General features: G+C 39.4%; 1 protein-coding gene across 1 annotated transcript in view; it reads right to left on the bottom strand.

Moving 5' to 3' along the window:
- PARD3B (par-3 family cell polarity regulator beta) overlaps positions 1-20,874 on the bottom strand; it is a 1,011,045-nt gene that overhangs the window by 608,486 nt on the left and 381,685 nt on the right. The window contains exon 3 of the mRNA XM_034655034.1: positions 10,368-10,539. Within this exon, the coding sequence (XP_034510925.1) occupies positions 10,368-10,539 (172 nt within the window). The remainder of the gene's footprint in view (positions 1-10,367; positions 10,540-20,874) is intronic.

Here is a 20,874-nt window from a genome sequence, read left to right as displayed (position 1 = left end):
TTAGAGGTAACAGAAACACTTGGGATCCTAGTTATTTCTGGTCACTTAATAGGAGATAAAACTAACAGTGCCCAAAAGAGTAAATGAAAATTGCGGAATTACACACAGACCACAAACTTGAAGTTTTATTATTTCCAGAACCTCTCTGTTAAACAAAGACCCAAATAAAAGACAATTGACCAAGCTTTGGGGAGATATCGCACATGAGTAATGACACACAGCAAAGCTTTTTGTGCACATCTAAATCTACTTATGAGGTAAGACCTTTTTCAACTATAAGGTTTCATAATTGTATGCTGTGTTATTATAACAAGAGTTGTAAATTATAAAAATGGAAACCTAACCAAGTTAAGAGATTCACCCAGTAATTTATTTTAAGTCAACTAGATTGCAAGCTGCTTGGGAATGAGTTCATGGCTTGTGCTATTTTATATTCCTCTGGTAGCCTAGCATAATACTTCTCATCTATTGAGCAAGCAATAAATAATTATTGATCACCTGAAGTCAGTGACAGGCACACCACCATCTTCTGTAGCAATGACATCAGATAGACTGACTGATTTCCATAACTACATTCTTAAGCCCAATCATCGGAAAAGAGCAGATGTTAGCCATGCAAAGGCTGAGTTCTCTGCCATGAGGGCAGTTAATTGTAACACCCAACTAAAGTCGTGAGGTCAAAGGACATTATTCCTGAACTGTGACTAAAATACAAAGTTTGCCTCATGCGTTTGGGTCTCTGGGGCAGAAAGTCTATTTGTTTTAAAAACATAAGGAGAGCTTAATTGATCATCACAATTCTGCAGAACCAGATGACACAAAGCCATTCCCGTGCTGCTATCCATGTCGTTTCTCAGAATAAATAATGCAAAAAGATATGGACAGGCCATTCTTATCAATAGTTTCAAGAAACATGGACATTGAGGTAATGGCTTGTTTTAACTAATATTATCTTAAAACACCAACTATAAGAGCTATGATTTTAAATAGGTTGTGGTAGGTAGAATCCTTCTAACTTATTTTCCTTGATCATGCCATATTCCACACACATGCATTAAGTAATCCTAGCCAAGCCTTCAAAATAAACAAAAAGAAAATAGGCAAGATGTCCCACATAATTTCCTTTAATTTTACACACAGGAAAAAAAAAGTCCCAAATTTCTTCCATCTGTAAAGGAATTTGAAGAGTTTATAGAGTCTCATATTTACATAGAACAGTAATCAAGATTTTTCTGGTATTTTTAGAGGGTTACCTGTGTTTTCTGATAGCTATCAAGATTTTCCTATGGAGTCCATGAATAAACAGAATGGGCACCATTTTCTGTGTACCATATGATAGATGCATTGTTTCAATGATAAATTGACAGACTGTGGTGGTGGAATCTAGGAAGTTGTTTTCTTTTATCTGGTAAACATTTTAAAAAGGGTAAACACTAGAGAGATAGCTTTCTTATGGCAATTGCTAAGCAAAGGCTGTCACCTTTCCTTATCACCTTGGGATGTGAGAATGAAGAGATCAAGCTGTTTCAGTATTTCTTACTTTCATTTAGCCAAATCAAGATCTTAGCAAAATTTCCAAATAGGTATAGCACAAGGAACTAACCAAATATGTGTATATTGGGGCATAATTTATCATATGGCTTTATCAGATAAAGCAAATGAGAAAATCCTGAGCCAGTCATAAAAGCGTGTCCAACTCTGAGTGACTTGTCCTTAAGATGGATCTTCTGTAAATAATTAAATTAGTCCCCCAGATGGGTAGAAAGGGGGGGGGATCTTGTCTACGGGCATGGGCATACACACACACACACAAAACACACACAAATCCTAAGGGCTAAACCTTATATTTAAGTTGTTAGTATAAATGAGGCTTTACCACATACTGAATTGTTAGCAAGATTCCTGAATTTCACACTACAAAAGAAAATCAGCATGATTATCATAAATAATTTGGTTAGGTGTGATTAGAAATTTATGAGAACTGTAATCTACGGTCACAAAGACTTATGTATTTAAAAATCTGAGTCCTATTGTTAAGAATGTTTAATACAGATGAGTAATTTGAAAGCATTTTGAAAACGGCATGTGAAACCCTAGAAGGCTGTGAAAAGCAGAACCACAATCCAGAGAACGGAGGACCATTCTGTCTGGTGCTGTTTGGCTGTCCCAGAAAACAGGGGTGGGGAACTGTTTATAAGAAAGGAAGACAGGGGTTGTAATGGCAGCTGGGAAGAGAGTAAGAAGAGACTACGGGTATGCATGTGTGCATATGTGTGTGTTGGAGGGTTGGGGGGGTGGTCGTCCCCTTCTTTTAGTAAAAGAACAAACTGAAAATGATTTTATCAGTGGCCCAAGGAACTATAAAAAGTTGAATATGACAGTATGACTGAAAATATTTTCACCACTCAGGGAGTAGGCCTTTGCAAACACGACCTCACTGGACTTACTATTAAAAGCAGTGTGCCAAAGAGGCCTGAAAACCCAGGGGTCTAATATCAAGTGAGCAGTAGGAAGGTGACCTTTCATTCCATTTGTTTATGAGCGGATCTGTAGACTGTCTCTGTGTGGGTCCAGCATCGCCAAGAGGCCAAAGGGGAGACGGTGAACTTGACATTTTTTTTGTTTTTTGCTTTTTTGAGGTCATATAATCAACTTAGAAATTTATAGCTGGAAAAGAACAAGAGTAAAAGTTTGCTTTTTATAAACTATCCTACATTTTTGGATAAATGGATAAATGCAAATCCCCTTTATTATTTTTTTTCCATAGAGTTCAACTACCTTAGTACCGATTTAAGTACTAAATTTAGCCATTGGATACAGCACACGAAATTGAAGGGACAAAAGGAGAACTGAAGCAGGTAGTAAGAAAGAAAATTAAGATAAAATATAAAGATAAACTCAACAGAAAAATGAAAATAGTTCTGTTAGGATGATGGTAATGTTTGTTCTTGTTTAATATTCTATAATTTAATAAATGATATCTCACTTAAAAGACATTTATAAGAATACAGAATATTTTCAAGCAAATATCACTACTATTTTTATAAAATGTTATAAGTTGATTGCCTGTCTATGAAGTACGCCCGTATAGACCATTCATCTGCAATTACTTAGAAAAGGTAATGCCAAGAATGCTGGAAAGTTCTTATTTGAACTATTACCCACATCTGTACTTCACGAACACAAACAAAAATGACTCCTGTGTGGTAATTACCTTCTAACATTTGTTCAGGAGTTGCTTGTCTTTAGGAATTGATTTTATTTTTTCATTCAACCAAGTACCTCCGGCCCTTTCCGGAGTATTAAAACATTTTTAAATATTCAATATATAATCCGACTCCCCCAAACCCCAGCCACTTTCACCTACTGTAAAAACAAACTAAAATAAAAACCAAAACATCAGGAAAAGAAGAATGATGCCAGAAATGGGTTAGAAACGCCGTGACCTCCTTCGTCCCGATTTAGTCACTGTCGTACCAGAAAGCATGCGCACACTTTGTTGACTCTATGGCTGTGACTGATTGATGATGGCCTGGCAAGGTTACCATAGCTAATTACAACATCATTCATCTAAGACTGCATGGGAAGAAAATACCCAGCTTGCAGCGAAGAAAAAAGTCAAGAAAGGAAAGCTATTCTATAGCTGTTAACTTTTGAATAATCAGCCCCAACAGGAAACAAATAAGATGAAACTCAATGACCAAATTATGACTTATGGATTCATCCAAGCAAATGACCTCAGTTGCCTGGTAATTTCAACTCTGGTTTCACAGCCCACAGCGGAGAGCTTCCAGCAACAAGGAACCCGCACATGCTTGTGCGCTTTGTAGTCAGAATTCAAAGGCTCCGGCAGAAGCCCAGCCCAGCCCTGCGCTTTCGTTCTGCTATGTGTGTGGTGTGACTGTGTTTGTCTAGGGTCAGATGCCAATACTTAAACTCACATTATGGGCACAGCAGCTACTTACACATTGCAGCCTAATTAAAGGAATAAACTTCCCCCTTCTTTATTTTTTCCTGAAGATCAGTGCCATAAAGGGATTTGGTTTCCTTAAAAATTCAGACAAATGTTCCCATATGTTTCCCTTATGCAGTAAATTAGTCAAAATCAGATAGAAAACGGTCACAATTTCCAACACTAATCTACGGCTATATAATTTTTTTTTCCCTGAGAACTACTGAAAATAAAGACGGGAACTCAGTGTTTTGAAAAATAATTATATTACAACAAACACACAATCATAATTTCCATTTCAGTTTTGAAGCACAAACACACATGGAAACAATAAAGCATCTGAGGCACCTTTCAGCTTTCAAGTCTCAGAAACAAGAATCACTTTCAAATAGAAAGTAAGCTCATCTTCAAAGTTTAACACACAAGAGGAGAATAAAGCTAACGCTATTTCAACTCCAAACTTTAATCAGATTGCTTTATATCTGGGTAATACAGATCACAAGACTGGCAACAACCAAGTCCCAAATACGTTTTATCCTGACGCACTGTTTAAATTACATCGCTAAAATAATTATAACTAAAGAAAATATTTTCTCACGTAAGCTTGAACCCAAAATAGCAAGTTTCCGTCAAGAAGTACTAAAAAACGTTATCAAAAGATCCAAAATAAAACTACTAATGAACTGGAGCCATGGGACAGAAATTGGCAGGCATGTGGAGCTGGATTCAAATTCAGTGTGGTATAAATGAAACTCTCCTAAGACAACCATAGCTCATTAGGGCAAGCAAGGTGTATTTTACAGATGAGAAAACTGTGGGGCAAGGAGACATGGTAATGACACATCACAAAGTGACCCGGATGGTCTCAACTCAAACATTCACTTCTATGGAAATGACAGATGGGTCCTGATTTATTGTTTGTTTGGAAAGATGTGGCCCTGATGTAGATTAAATGATTTACCTGGGCGCACAGCTAGATAAATACTGTAGGGTCTGGGACCAGCTCCACACCACTGGTTCTCAAGGGACAAGGATGGGCCAGGCTCGGGGCCATGATCTCATGACATCTGCGAACAGAGGGTGAGGTACCACAGATCTAAAGGCAGCAAAGGAACTACTGACAGGAAGGCTAAAAGACCCTCACTCTTCCAAATTTCAAAGTAATTGTCCTAATTTGTCTGATGTACAGAAGGCCCTATGGACAGATACTTGAAATGTCAAAAAGAGTACAACAGCATCCGCAATATAGGAAACAAACAAACAAACAAACAAAAAACAACCACCTCTGTATCTCATTAGCATGTTGGTTTTGGTGTACTTTCCCCCCCAAACACATACACATGCATGCATGCAGGTGTGTGCAAAACTACAAGAGATGAGACAGAAGCAAATTCTTTTTTTTTTTTTAAACTTACGGAAGGATTTAAAAGAAATTTTCTCCATCTAATTTTCTGGTCTTTATTCCCTTATTAGCTTTTGACTTATAGCTATTCATAGTATCTATTTATTAATTTACACTCTATCTCAATTCTAAAAGGATATGAGGTGGTATTTTATCACATACAGTATTCAAAGACACAGTAATTGAAATCTACAATTAATCCCAAAACTGTCAGTAGTTGAAAGAGCCCTGTATTAGAAGCCAACAGACACAGGGTCCAACTCTAGTTCTTTATCTAGCAACCAGTTATTTGACATCAGAGCACACATTTGCTTATTTGTAAAATAATGTTAATTGTCTAGAGAACTGCTAATTATGAAGTTCTTGGAAATGTCTAATTCCAGACCAGCATTTTACAAAAGCTGTTCTCAGGGGCACTAAGAATTCTTTTGAGTGGAAGTGGGTTTCTTCACTGTAGGACTTCTAAAAATCATTAGGATTCTCTGCTGTCTACTCAAGAGCCTTCTGCACCCCTTTCTTCCCTGCCAGCATAACCAATCCTATCCATACAAAGAGTGAACATGAGTAAATTAGGAGAGCATCTAGAACTTAAATGCTCAATAAATGTCATTTGTCATTAACTACAATCACATAATTGTTGAAATGTCAAAACATGTTCAGAAGTAAGGCTAAAAGGAAGGGGCCCCAAAGAAGACTTGGAAAATCCCTGAACTGGGTGACTTTAAAGTCTAAGTGGACTCTGTGAATATCATTCTTTGTGTTATACCTAGTGTTTGTTTTACCATGTCTCTTCTTTTAAATAGATTTTTAGTTTAGCAATCTCTAGGCCATACAGTAGGAAGAACTGGCCAATTTCAGAAAAGAATCTTGAAGTGTTAGCCCAAACTAGCAAATCATTCTGCATCAGGACTTAGTCATTTAGCATGACATTAGAGAATCCATTCTGGGGGGGACTGGCACCTGGGTGGCTCAGTCTGTTAAGCATCTGACTTTGGCTCAGGTCATGATCTCAGGGTCCTGGGATCCAGCCCCTCGTCATCGTTGAGCAGAGAGTCTGCTTCTCCCTCTCCTGCCCCTCCCCCAAATCATGTGTGCACACGAGTGTGTGCATGCACGCTGTCTCTCTCAAATAAATAAAATCTTTAAAAAAAGAAAAAAAAGAAAAAGAAAATCCATTGGGAAAATAAATGGTAAGAAATAATTTAGATGAATGAAGTTGGAATTATGTAGATGTCCAATTAATTTGAAACTCCTCCTATAAATAAAAATATATACCCATTAGCTTATAGGGTATAGACTGAATCCTTTTAGGTCAGTAGATTTTTTCAATTCATCTTTGTAACTCATCATTGCTGAATGAAGTATTATGAAATTTATTTATTGTATACCTATTGTACTATCTTGAAGATGTGTGCAAGGCTTTACAAACATGGTCATATTTGAGCTTGAATTTAAAAGGTGTATAAAATTCCACAAAGTAGAAAAGAGGCAAAGGGAGGATCAAGGTGAAGAGGATAGTACTTCTACAAACACAGAGACGTGAAAGACAGCAAATCTAGGGAATGGCAAGTGGTTCGTGGTGCCTGCAGGTTAATGTAACTGTGTAAGTGTGGCCAGTAATAAAGGTGGGCAGAGAGGATGTAGGTAGGTCATGAAGAGCCTGTAAATATGAACTTCTGGCATATTCTGTGCATAAGTATTTCATCTTGAAAGAAAAAGAAGAGGGGCCAATCTCTGTATGCATATAGGGAATATTGTTGGCTTTTAACAGAACATCATTAATTATCATCTTGTGTTGGACAATGGTATAAAAATTATACTGAATATCGAGCATATCTTTATTTCCGATTTCAATAAAATACAAATTTTTGGTGATTAATACAATCTAATCATAAAAATGTGTTGACTCCTATTATTTGTTAAATGGTATCTTGGTAAGAGAGAGAAGCATGTGAGGTGATAATGATTAAATTCCCCATCTTCTTGAACAGGCCTCAAGAATTTGAAAATCTGTGAGAATAAGCCCTGTGTCTGCTGTGCCAGTCTATGCAAATGAGCCCCACGAGAAGCAGAACCAGTTCCAATGGCCTCTGGGAGCTAAGTGGGGAGTTGAGCTGAAGAGCTGGGGCTCTGGTGTTTGGCATTTTATACGCACCCTGTTGTGGTGATCACTGGAACACAAATGCTACTCCCCCTCTTGTCACCCACCCCCCTTTATCTAAGCAGGATCTCAGAGTGGGCCTGACAGCACGATGAGGTCACATTCCTGCAGCAGCCATGAGCATTGCCTCTGCTGCCAGGCATATCCCTCCATCCTTAGGTGACACCTGCCCCATCTATGAGCACATCCTGTCCTGAAGGCAACAAAAGGAAAGGAAAACAGAATAGGCAGCCCCCTAAGCAGCCTGCGTGGCTTTTTTCTTTAATTTCTCTGAGAAACTTGATAAATGTTTTCTCTTCTTTGCTTTTAAAGTTCCAGAAATGAAAAGTACTCAATGTGCTGGACCCGTGAGGGCAGATAAGGAATGATTTTTTTTCATCATTCATCCCTGCCCAAACTCCTCCAGCGAATTCTGAGGAACCATCTGCATCGGTCTGCTAACGGGTTTGGACATGGCTCTCCGCGCACTAGGAAGCCACTGGAAGTTGTTACGCAGTGAGTGATATAATCAGATTTGTGATTTAGAAAGGCAGCCCTGGAGAAGCAGACCCTGGGAAGAGAGGGGTCAGCTTGAGGCCTCTGCGATGGTCTGATGGATGACAAAGCTTGTCCTGCTCCAATGGTCGTGTGCATGAAGGCAGAAGGAAGTAAGGCTGGCTGGCAGGAAAGGGGAGGAAGCGGAGGTGATGCCAAGGCTTCAGACCCCATGGCAGGAAGGCAACACTGACCACCCAACAAGGAAGGTTAGCTAATCTCATCATCTCACCCACAGTACTACGTGAAATGGATTTGAAGCCGGGGAGTCAAGCACTTTCAGGGTTTAGATATATATTCACAAAGTACACCCCTGAAAAAGTGTATCTACTTATTCTTTTACTACTAGCATAGGAGAGGCAGCACAGAAAAATGGTTCCTGACACTGGAGCCAGAAAGAGTCCAAATCCTGGCTTTGCCATCTCATCGCTATGTGATTTTGGATAAATTACTTAAGTACCATGTGCCTGTGTCCTCACCTCTTAAATGAGGGAAATAACAGAACCCAGCTAAGTATCATGAGGCTTAAATAAGTTGTCATGGGGGCACCTGGGTGGCTCAGTCAGTTAAACGTCTGCCTTTGGCTCAGGTCATGATCCCAGCCCCGCATCAGGCTCTCTCCTCAGTGGGCAGCCTGCTTCTCCCTCTGCCCCTTCCCACCCCCCCATGCTCACGCATGCATGCTCTCTCTCTGAAATAAATAGAATCTTAAAAAAAAAAATCCTTAAAAAAATGAGTTGTCATGAACAAAGGATTTAGAACACTTGGTACACTGCTTTGAGCTCAGTGCCTGGCAAGTAGTCCCCACTTGAAAAAGAGTCTATCTCTCATTTTCACCAAAAATTAGTACTAAAGAAGTAGAAAATTCACTTTCAAAGAAAAAGAACCTCAGCTTACTTTTCTTCCTGATTTCAACATTGTATTTCTCAGGTGGTTCAAAAAAGAAGCTGGGAAAGCTTAAGAAAGATAAACTTTTTTTTTTCCCTGAGAAAGACCCTAAGAGAAGGCAGAAACAAGTTCCCCAGCACCGGGTACTCTAAGGTTCAGCCTTCTGAAGACCACACAGTGCTTGCTTATAAATAGAATATTAAAACAAGCAAGAGCAATTTTCTCCTTTCGTCTTCCCTTATTGCCTAATTTCCCTCCCACACCATTTGCATAATGGATAAAAAGGCATCCATTATGCAAATGAATGATAGGGTGGTGAGGTTGCTGCAGCCACAAACTCCGGCTGTGGATGGAGCGAAGCCGCCACGGAGCCCCGGGCTGTCCACATTCCAGAACACCGCGTCACTAGCTGGTTTTCCAAAGCATAGAGGAGCAGCATGAAGATGAGAGGTCATAAATTTCCACTTGGTTTATTACAAAAGCGGCATCACAGATGCTTTCCAGAAAATCAGTACCAAATACGGATATTCAGTATTGTGGTATGTAAAATAAACTTTCCAGTAAACATTTTGTTTCAGATGGGAAACACTAGTGCTCTGCAGGACTTCTGTGATTTTAAACATATACCTTGCCTTGCAAGGGAAAGATTCCCCATGCAGAGTAGTAAAAGCCTCTGTTCTTCTATCTGGAGAGTTAACCTATACAACAGGTGCTCAGAGCAGTCTCAAAACATATGCATACATTAGACAGGAATGAAAATTTGTTCTAAGTACCAAAATGTTAGTGGATTTTCAAAAGCTTCATGCTGTTAAACTGACCTAAATTTATCTCTAAGAGGTATCACCAAAAACTGACACTGCTCTTGGAGATGGAAATTCACTGAAACTTCAGAAGAATGTTTCTTTTTCTCCCAATGCCTTCAAAACAAAAATGAAGAATTCTGAACAAAATTACTGGGTGGGTTGTTCTTGTTTGAATAAACCAATAGGATAGATTTAAGAGACTAACTTCAAAATGTTTTCCCCAAAGTCTAAGACACATAGTTTGAGGAGAAAAAGAAGGTGGTTGAAACAGAAATTGACCTTTATTCCTAGTCTGAATTCCTTGATAACCGTTAGCTTTTGCCAAATGACACTTTTCAGAGACTGTTTTTCAAGTGATCCTCATAGGCTACAGATGAATCCCATCACTTACAGACCAGCCTGTCCTGTCCGATAATTCAAGAACACGCAATTCAGATCCACCCGCCATTCAAGAAAAAAACCGTATCCCCTTGTCTGAGCATCCCGCAGCTACAGAGAGCTATGTAAAAATAATCTAAAGAAAAGACAAACCAGATTTTTAAAGAAAGATACTAAAACGATAAGTCATAATCAGCAAGATGATGTATTTCAACCAGGCGAAGAACATACCAGTGAAAATACACATACCTAATTTCAGAGCAGAAGGGGTTACTTCAATTTCCCCACCAATTGGTTTAAATGCAGCCAACTGGGCAGCCACTTCCGTCTCAAAGGCATCTGGGCTCTGCCGACCTGCAGGGTTTCCACTGGGGCTCTCAATCTTGTGGAGTGGTTCTTGTTCATCAAACACAGCAATCAGCTACAAACAAATCCAACAACACTAATTACTTTGAATGGCATGCATATCACACAACCCTGCATCTAGCTGATGGTGATTTCTCTTTGATTTTAAAGAAAATGGCCTCTGAAAACCTGTAACTTGAATGTTTCTGTACCACAACTCTCAATTCAATATTATGTCTAAGGGTACCGCGGCAGGACTTCATTAATGGTTTGTCTATTCTTGAAATAAAGAATCTATTTTGGCTAACTCTCTTGAAGGAAGAAAACAGCTGCCCCTCCCCTCACCACCTTTCCCAATATGCCGAAAAGGACTTCAGTATTTTTTTGAGAGAGTTTCCGGAAATATGAGTTGAATATGCAAAAGCTGAACAACAGATCCACATGGTTAAAAGAGGACATTCCAGTCTCAGAGAGCTAAGATATTATAAAATCCATAACAACGGCTGTCCTTTTAGACACAATCACAACAAATAAATGTGCATATTTCCATACAATGTGTTCACTTTGTGCACACAGATATCCCCTTTTTATACAACCTTTAATTTTGTTCTCTTCATTCATGACGCTATGTTGACTGGTTTAAGTCCAATGAACGTCAAGTCCAATGAGACTACACATCAGCACTTTTAACCAAATTATTCCCATTTTCATCTCAGTTTTGTTTCGTACGAGAACTGCTCTTGTCATTAATATAAAAACATTTAATTGTCCATTTCCAAGTCATTTCTCATAAAGGGCAAGAAGTAATAAAATATTCATTGCATAGGCACTGCTGTACGAACAGTGAGGACAGTCCTGCTGAAACTGTCCTCTTGGCCAGCAGACAGCGCCACCACAGAGGGACTTCACATGCTCCTCATCGGGTGATGTGGAAAAGTCCAAATGTGCATGTAGTAGGCAGCGAGGGGAGCCTACTGTCAACCCACTAAAGGACAGTGTGTGCAAATCTGAAACCTGCTAGTAAATCCTTAGATATTTTTCATTCATTAAGTAAAACAAACCTACTTATGATTCAAACATTTATTCAGGAAAGGCACTCAAAGGCCCATTCATAGGGGAACCTTGTTAGCAATAGTATTAATAACACAAATGCAGGAGTAATCAATCAAAACATCATAAATTCCAAGTTCAGTCTTTCAAAAGAAATGAATACAATTAGGGATATGCAAATTGTTTATTCAAAAATAATTTTCATAATTGACTACTCATTTCCAGTATGGAGACTTCTTTAATTGGAAAATCCAACAATCCTCTTACCACAGGAAAGAAATGCTACTCCCAAGGCATTATTTTTAATTCTTGAAATTGAGCACATACATTTTCTATTTTTAATTGGCAGCACTGATGAACTGATTTGAGAGAAGACTTAAATAGATTAATAATGAAAGATTATTCTGGTATAAAAATAATCAGTAGATCTGTATCTTTCTAATCATCTGGTCAGAGTGAAGAGTTTAACACTTTAAATCTTGAAAAGGAAAATAAAATCAATTTTTAAAATGTGCTGCAAGTGTTATTTTTATCACTATTTTTGTGACATAATTATAATTTCAGTTTTGCATATTGGTGAATTCTAACACATCTTAGTAACATTTATTTTAATTGCCAATCGGCTAGGCAAAGTGGTTTATTATACTGGTTTTATGAACACTTGTGTAAATTAAAACTAGTACCTTACTTTTTCCTCTTGCTACATCCTTTTTTTTTTTTTTTAAGACTTTATTTATTTGACAGAGAGAGAGACAGTGAGAGAGGGAATACCAGCAGAGGGAGTGGAAGAGGGAGAAACAGGCTTCCCGCTGAGCAGGGAGCCAGATGCGGGGCTTGATCCCAGAACCCTAGGATTATGACCCAGGCCAAAGGCAGATGCTTAATAACTGAGCCACCCAGGCACCCCTCCTCTTGCTACATCCTTAACTGCTAGTATATGTACTGTGCCTTAAATACTGGGGAAAAGAGGAAAAAAAATAGAATATCAATCTACAGCATAACACAGAATCTTAAAACTGAAAACTCATAAATCATTACCTATTTTTGTTATATAACCCTTCCTCCTGAAGATACTTTACTGTTTTCCATACTATCATATCCACACAAATTTATAGCATATGTAATAATAATGGTACACTTACTTGAGAGAACACAACAGTTCAGAGGTTTTGTTTCCCAAAGGGATAGACTAAATAGTAATTGGTACGAGAATCTAGGTTTTTTTAATTCCCCACCCAGGGTTTCAGACCACAGTATGACTGTTTTCCAAAAAGAAAACTGTAAAAAGAGAGGCTATGTTGTCAAGCATACATGGTTTGTCCATTAGGATGTTATGTCCTAAAGAATACAACAGACACAGAAAAGGCAATGCATGACTCTTCACAAAGATGATGATAAGAAGAACTGGAGCAGCCCCAAATCTCACAGTCTGTCTCCCAATCCCATGACTGACAGGAATTATTTCCAGAGAGTCTACTCTGGATGTGCAGATGAAGGAAGGAAGGGGGGGGGGAGAAAGAATGAACTAATGAATGCATGCATGAATGCATGAATGAGTCTCTATTCCTGGAGAGAAGAGCTTCACTTCCTGAATCTGTGGTGCCCAAATGGAGTCATTGGCTCCATCGGCAGTGGCTGCAAAGTGACTCTCCACGCGTCCACCAGACGCACAGAACTTACACTTGCGTCAACATCGACAATTTATTTAAACTGTGCACATTGCAGGTGCTTATTAGCTAGATTACTTGACTCAACAGGACATCTACACTACTGGGTAACAGAGTTCCCAGGAGAGAGTGTGACAGAGATGCATTAGTTAACATAAGCCACTATTCTAGTCCCTCAACAGAAGGCATGCTGATTTCCAAAGCGTCCAGCGCAGGAAAATGGCCTCTCTTCCCTGACCTTAAACCCATTAAAAATTACCTTTCCCACAGAGATGAGATGGGCATGGAAGAAGGAATTCTATTTAAAGATTTCCGTTGTTAAGGTTTCACCTAGACTAAACTTCTAAGGCGTGCAGAAGATTTTTCACTGACATCGTAGGGACTGTGGTAACCTAAACACTACGCAAAATGCAAACAGGCAATATTTCATTTGGATGCCTTCCTCTTCCACCGCCTTATCCATCTTCTGGTGACCCTTCTGTTCTCCTCCTGTAATGTCAGTATTCTCATGTCACCCAGCACAACACCGAGATTTCCCAAAGACCCCATAATCCAAGATTTTTTCACAAAGCCATTATTCCCAATCAAAACTTCTGTCTGCACAGATCTCTGTCAGTATTGTGGCATCTTATCCCCAGAGAGACACAGGAAGGTTAGTCCACGGATACGCTATTCGCTCTCCCACTCAAAACAACAACAGAAACAAACAACAAAAAAGGCTTTAACAACCTTCTCAGGACCCTTACAGATACCATACTCATTTCTCAACTTTCCTTGAGAGCAAAATCTGAAAGAGCTGTCCACACAGCAATTTCCAGGCTCTCTCCTCCCATTCTTTTCTGCGACCACACTAGTCAGGCTCTCTCCCCTCCACTCCATGGAAACTGTTCTTACCAAGGTCAAAGCCAGTCTTCAGGTAGCTAAATCCCAAGCCACTTCTCTGGCTTGAGTTTAGGACACAATCACTACCTCTTCCTTAAGTTATTTTCTTCACTTGCCTTCCCTGACATCTTCAGCTCTCCCGGGCCCTCCACTAAATTTCCTTTTACTTATCCTCCTTGTCTCTAAAAATGTGAAATATGTCTAAAATTTTTTTGGACAGCTCGCTTGTCTCATGGTATAGATTTAAGTAAATGCTGATAAGTTCCAACCTTAAATCTTCAACCCGGAGCTGCTTCTTGAACTCTAGGATCATACGATCCACTGGCTAATGTAACATACCAAAAACTGAAAAACTGACCTTCCAAAGTTCTTTCCATCATCTTTTTACATCCCAATTAATGGCAATCCATTCTTCCAATTGCTCAGGATAAAAACCTTCTATTAATCCTTGATGCCTTTCCCCCTCCCTTCCTCCCTCTGTCTCTCATACACCACACACACATCCAGTTTGTCAACAAATCTCGAAATATGGTCAGAGTTTAACGGCTTCTCACCCCTCCACTCTCACCACTTTGGACCCTGCTTCCAGTCTCTCCAATGGATTATGGCAACAATTTCCTTTCTGGTCTCATTGCTTCTATCCGTGCTCCCTTTCAATCCGTTCTCAACACAGCGGCCGGTGTGACCCTACTAAAACGCAAGACAGGTCATGTCTCTCCTCTCATCAGTCGCCTTCCCACTTCACTTACAGTGAAGCTCAAGTCCTTCCAATGGACTATGTGGTCGTGGGCTCCCCGTGACATTTCTGACCTCGTGTTCTGAGTATGTTCTCCCCTGTTCTCAGGATTCTGTCTGGCTATTTCTTCTTTTTTGTCCCTGACTCAGTGTCTTTGCATTTGCTGTCCCCTCTGCCTTCAGTGGTCTTCCCCCAGACACCTGCATGGTTTGTTTCTCTATCCTTCCGATCTTTACTCTCAAATGCCACCCCTATCTGTGTTTCAACATCACCACCACCTCCTGTCTTCCCTTCCTTTTTCTTTGTAGCATTTATCACCCTCTCAATGTTGCATCTTTTATTGTTTGTCTTAGTTATTGCCTGTCTTCTCACTGTACTAGAATATAAGCTCCAAGAAAACAGTGCTTTTTGTCTTTTTTGTTGTATCCCCATCACCTAGAATGGTGAGTATACATAGTAGGCACTGAACATATATTTGTTGGAATAAAATGAGTAAAATGAGGCAAGATCAGATACTAACACCTAAGATAGCAATAGCATAAAATATACCTAGAGTTTTTCCTGTGTTTTTAGAATAAACATTCAAATTATTATTATTTTATTTAGAAGTGAATGTGTATAAACCATGAATACATACTCGTGAGAGCCTCCAAGTTCATCATTATTGCTGTTGTTCTGGTTTTGTCAGTATGGGGGAGAAATTCCTCATTTTCTATTCAACACTGGCAGAAATGCTTCTGCCACATCAAGCTCCAAAAAGAGAGATTATGTGTGTTCTCTTTTCTTTTTCAGTCTCAATTTTGAAAGGGAGAATGTTTCTTTGGTCCCTGAAGGAGCGGACATGTCACACTGGGGGCGAGAGGCAGATGGAGAGGGAGGCAGGCTTAGCAGTCTGATGCCAGGCACTCCCTTGCCCACTTTCCTCCAAGATGCCACTTGGATGTACCTAGTGTCAAGCTTCTAGATGTGTGCCCCAACGAAGTTTGAGAACAAATGTGAAGAGACCTCCAGGAGAGTGGGGGCCTAGCCTGAGTTGGCATACAGTAAGTTCAGAGTTTTTACAAATTTACAGCTTTTACAAATTCATGTCTTACATTTTGCATTCTACCAGCTTTCTGTGCTTGTTTTAATACAAAACGATTTTCTCTTTAATTGCCAGTAAAATCAAGGCACCAGGAAGAGGTACAATGTTTATCCATGCGTTTCCTACCTCTGTTTGAGTGGTCGAGGTAGAGTGTAATTCTCAGAAAGATGCTTAACTTCTAAATAGGATTTAGGAAAATTTAGGAAAACATGGAAAAAGAAATGCATTAATGGAGCATGTCCAAATAATATTCAAGAACTAGATCTCAGTTGTCCGTGTGGATGGTGTTCCCGATTCAAAGACGAGGCACTGGTCTTGGTAACTGCCAAGTATCCCCTGCCGTCCTCTGGAGGCATATAGAAAGAACAACTGAATTTAGGATTCTCTCAGAAAAAATATCACCCATAAACCTCATGTTAGAGAATATTTCCATCCTTTTCTCACACTCACTTTGTAAAGGTTAAAATAATGAAAAAGTCAATAACAAAAAACTCAAAGATGAAAGGAAATAGAAGAACTTTGGATAATTTACAACATCCATGAAACCTGAATAATAGACTTGATCAAAAGAGCCATGTGTTCTCTGAAATTTCACACCATCAATATCTCTTCAAGGACTCAGACCTATTTTTATACTCAAACAGTGAGACTATTACGATCAATATCACTCGAAAAGGTGTGTATGCATGTGTGCGTGTGTGCATGTGTGTGTGTGTGTGTGTGTGTGTGTGTGTGTTGGGGGGTAAGTCGAGTGGAGGTAGAATGTTAATTTCCTTGATAATATCCCTAACATGCCTAAACGCTTAGCACAGAGCCTGGTACACAATGGAAGGTTAAATGTTAATTCTATTTCCTACCATAGCTAACATTCTCTGGCTTCCAGACTAAATCCCACTTGACTTGTTTATCCATATTCTGCTTTTACTTTGTTGCTTCTCTTTAATCTCTTCATCACAGGATTGACAGAGGAACAGAGAAAGCACCAAGATCAAACACATCAAATAGGTAATTTCTGTTTTTCTTTTTTTCCTTGCTCTTCATCACACGAGAACACACAACCCTTAGACGTGTGGTACTTCTCTTCCAGCTAGCAATGCATGGGTTGTGTTGTTTCCATCATAACTGGAAGCAATATACCAATGCCTTTCGTTTCTACACTGACAAGTAAATATTTTAATAATAAATGCCACCAAGTGCATTTGTTGAAGAGTCCTTCAATATTCATGATGTGGTTTGCTCTGTTATCAACCTACAGCATTCTGTCACTTTTATAGCCCGAGTTTTTATAATCTGATGCTATTATCTTTAGCCTACATAGAGAATAAAAAAAGAATGTTCCCAAAACTCATAGACTATAATTTATGAAAGTATATTTTTTTGTATTAGTAAATACAGTAAAAAATATGTGGCTCTATTTTAATTACACGTCAAGTGAACTAATGTACTACTAAGAAAAGCTCATTTGCCGTATAGAGTTCTTTGGGTTAAACTGCTAAATTTAACAACATATTGTTATTTTTACTGTTTCATCCATATTCCATATTACCAACAACTATCGAATAAAATTAAAAGACAAAGGAAAAAAACCAGGATCCTACAAAATAAAATTGGAATCATTCATCTCAAATCTTAATAAACACAATTAAATCTAAGCAAGACTGTGAAATTACAACAATTTCACAAGTAGAGGAAAACACATTATCACCTTTGGGAAGAGAGTGAAACACTGCAGAATTTCATTTAAATGTATGCATCTGCTTGTAACTAAATAACAATTGGCTATGTGAGTTAATTTTATGCCACTTTAAACAAAGGTTTGAAAATAGGTGATCTTCCTTCATAGGACTTTGACAGCTAGCTAAAAGCAGTTAATCCAGATTTTCAAAATTAGCATGCTCACATTAGTGTCTTCATCAGATGCAAGCATCAGATCCAGCATCCTTGAGCAAGTATGTAACAGCTCTGATTCTCACCAAGTTCAATCGACATTCAGTAAATGAGATAAACCAATTTTCATTTCCTCTTCAAACTGAAAATCTGTAATAGGGACCTTTACAAACTTTACAGCTTTAAGCTTCACTCTAAAGAAAACAACATAATTTATTCAACTGTACTAAGAACCCTACTTATTCTCATCACTTTTTAAAGAGACAGCTGACTACATTGCCTGTGATGACCAAAAAAAAAAAAAAAATGCCTATTAAAAAACCACCAATACTTTGGCGCAAGCTACACTTACCTTCTTTAATTGTGCACTACCTCACTAAGAAGCCAGGTATGCATTAAATACTGAATCATAGTTTTCCTGGGACTCACTTAAGTTCGAGAGAATCTTGGGTTTGTTTTTGTTGCATTCTTGACTTTCCTTAGTAGTCACAGCTCACACTTAGGAAACAACCTTCACAACTAACAGCTACTATGCACAAGGAAAGCCTGAAGACACTTTCCTCTGTGCCCTGCACCATCTGTAGTAGTGGCTGGGCAAAGAGCCCCATGGAGGTCACCTGGCAGCCCCCAAGCCGCAACTCTTAAAGGACCCTGGGGGGCAGCAACGGGAAAAGCATACAGGTAAGGAAGCTGGAAGAAGCTTCAAACATTCTGAGGTAACACGAATGTCAGAGATTATAAAAACTCAATATAGCTGGCTTTGTTAGTAATGCTATTTCCACTGTCTCTGAATTACACAGATTAAAAACGGCGGACACACAAGAAAGTGAAAGATCCTTAAGATTAAACCAGCTGAGAAATTCTCAGAAATGATGCCAGTCCGCTGAGTGGCTTTGCTTGCCATTTACCCAGTATATCACTGGATGTTCTTCGGTTTTATCCATCTGCAAGGGCTTCGAAGGTCTTGGGAGAGTGTAACTTATCGGAAATGAAGGTAATGTTTTAAAATGCATGGACACATGAACCCACAAATGGCTTTTTCTTCAAATTATTCTTAACTAAGTCACGCGCATCTAACCTGCATTTTTGGAAGGGTATTCTTTTTTAAGGGAATATATCCTACACTACGAAACATGAAATAGCACAGGGAAAAATAGTTTGTAATTTACAAAGCATACATACATTGACAATGTTGTAAGATGCACATAAGTACTATCTCCCCGGCTCAGTTTTATTCTCCTTACTTCCCTCCAGTTTCTATTCTCCATCCAAACCAAGGCTGTAATCATCTCAGAAACACTCCTTCGGTAATTTCTTGGCCCGGGCCCAGCAAGGCCACAGCCATCCATGAAGGCAGTACCTTACTGGAATCTAAGGTTGATTTCTCTCTGCAGGGATTACTCCATGACAACAAAATGCCTCAGTGCCTCTGGCCAGGTCCTCACATCTCCACTGCAAAGGCCTCAGTTCGCTTCTGGCTTCCAGTCCAGCCCCTGAATGTGGATCCCCAATACCAATTCTGATGTGGGCTTTCCAAAATACAATCTGGCATGGTCTTGCTCCAACTGAAAATTCTTTATTATATATTATCTTGGCTTCCAAAACATAGCTCGAGTCCCCCAGATGAGGTCTTCCACCAGGCTTTCTGGTGTTCCCACAAAACTGTCCACGTCGCTATCACTACCTGTCACACAGCCCAAACATCTTGATTTACCTGCCTCTGCAACTGTAAGCTACTTGAAAACAAAACAAAACAAAACAAACCTGTAAGCTATTTGAAACCATGAGTCACATAACTAAAAAATGCTTTTAACAAATAATTACGCGGCCCACGTTACGGGCTAGGCACTGTTGTAAAGTGCTTACATGTTCTATTTCATACTCATAAGAAACCTTATGAGAAAAGCAGTGTTAGCCCCACATTACAGAGGAGAGAATTCAAGTACAACCTGACTTCATTATTTTTTTAAAAGATTTTATCTTCAGTAATCTGTACACCCAATGTGGGGCTCAAACTCCTAACCCTGAGATCAAGAGTTGCATGCCCTACCGACTGAGCCAGCCAGGGACCCCGTTAAGTACAACCTGACTTTATAGTGCAAGCTCCTGGTGGGGACTTGGCACATGGAAAGGCGTGAATGATTTAAGTTCTCTGCTACACCTGAGAGGAAAAGCAAAACCTCTGTTACGCGGATGTCTACACTTTTCAGGTGGACACTATCTCCCCGAGTCCAGATTTTTCCATCCAATTGGGATTACAGGTAACCTCCCTTACTGCATATGTGCCTACGGAGGACAGAACAGCACCTGCCCATCCTCGAGGCTTAGTGTAAAGTTACATTTTACAAGTTTTCCATCGAAAATCCACTTAGTGTATTAGGATCCCAAACCGTTTGCTGGTGGACTGCAGTTAACTACTTGGTTTTCTTCCAGGGGAAGAGAAAAAGTAATTTGTACATTAACATACTTAGTTTTGAAACAAACACACCCGTACAATGTGACCCACTACATCTGACGTTTCGAAGAACCCTGCGTATTTGTACTAATGACTGCAATCCAGGGTGTGTTACTTAATTTTGTGGATTAATGAGTAAGCAATCAAACGTGATTTTAAGTCATGAATATAACAAACATACTATTCATTTATTTTGACAAGTCTTTGAATTTACGAGACTTGGCTACAAATAGAACAGTCTATTTGGTAAAAGAAAAAAAAAAAAGAAACCTTCCTCCTTTTAAGACAACTCAGCAGCTCTCAGATAATGAACCTCTGCAGAGAATGATGACAAAGCCACCACCTTCTAAAGACAGATAAAGAATTGATAGGTTAGACTTGCGGAATCGGGTTAAGATGGCGGAGGAGTAGGGGACCCCTTTTTCAGCCGGTCCCCTGAGTTAAGCTGGATAGGTACCAGACCAGCAGGAATATCCACGGAATCAGCCTGAGACGCAGGAAGATACATCTGGATCTCTACAAATGAACATCTCCAGCGCTGAGTATCGAGGTACGAAGCGGGGAGCCGTGAAACCGCGCACAGATATCGGAAGCTAAACAGAAGGGGGAGGGAGCCGCCGTGTCAGGGCGCCGGGAAGCGGTAGCCACCT

This window comes from Ailuropoda melanoleuca, chromosome 2, assembly GCF_002007445.2.
Source record: "Ailuropoda melanoleuca isolate Jingjing chromosome 2, ASM200744v2, whole genome shotgun sequence".
Lineage (NCBI taxonomy): Eukaryota > Metazoa > Chordata > Mammalia > Carnivora > Ursidae > Ailuropoda > Ailuropoda melanoleuca.
This window is presented reverse-complemented; position numbering and strand designations above follow the sequence as displayed.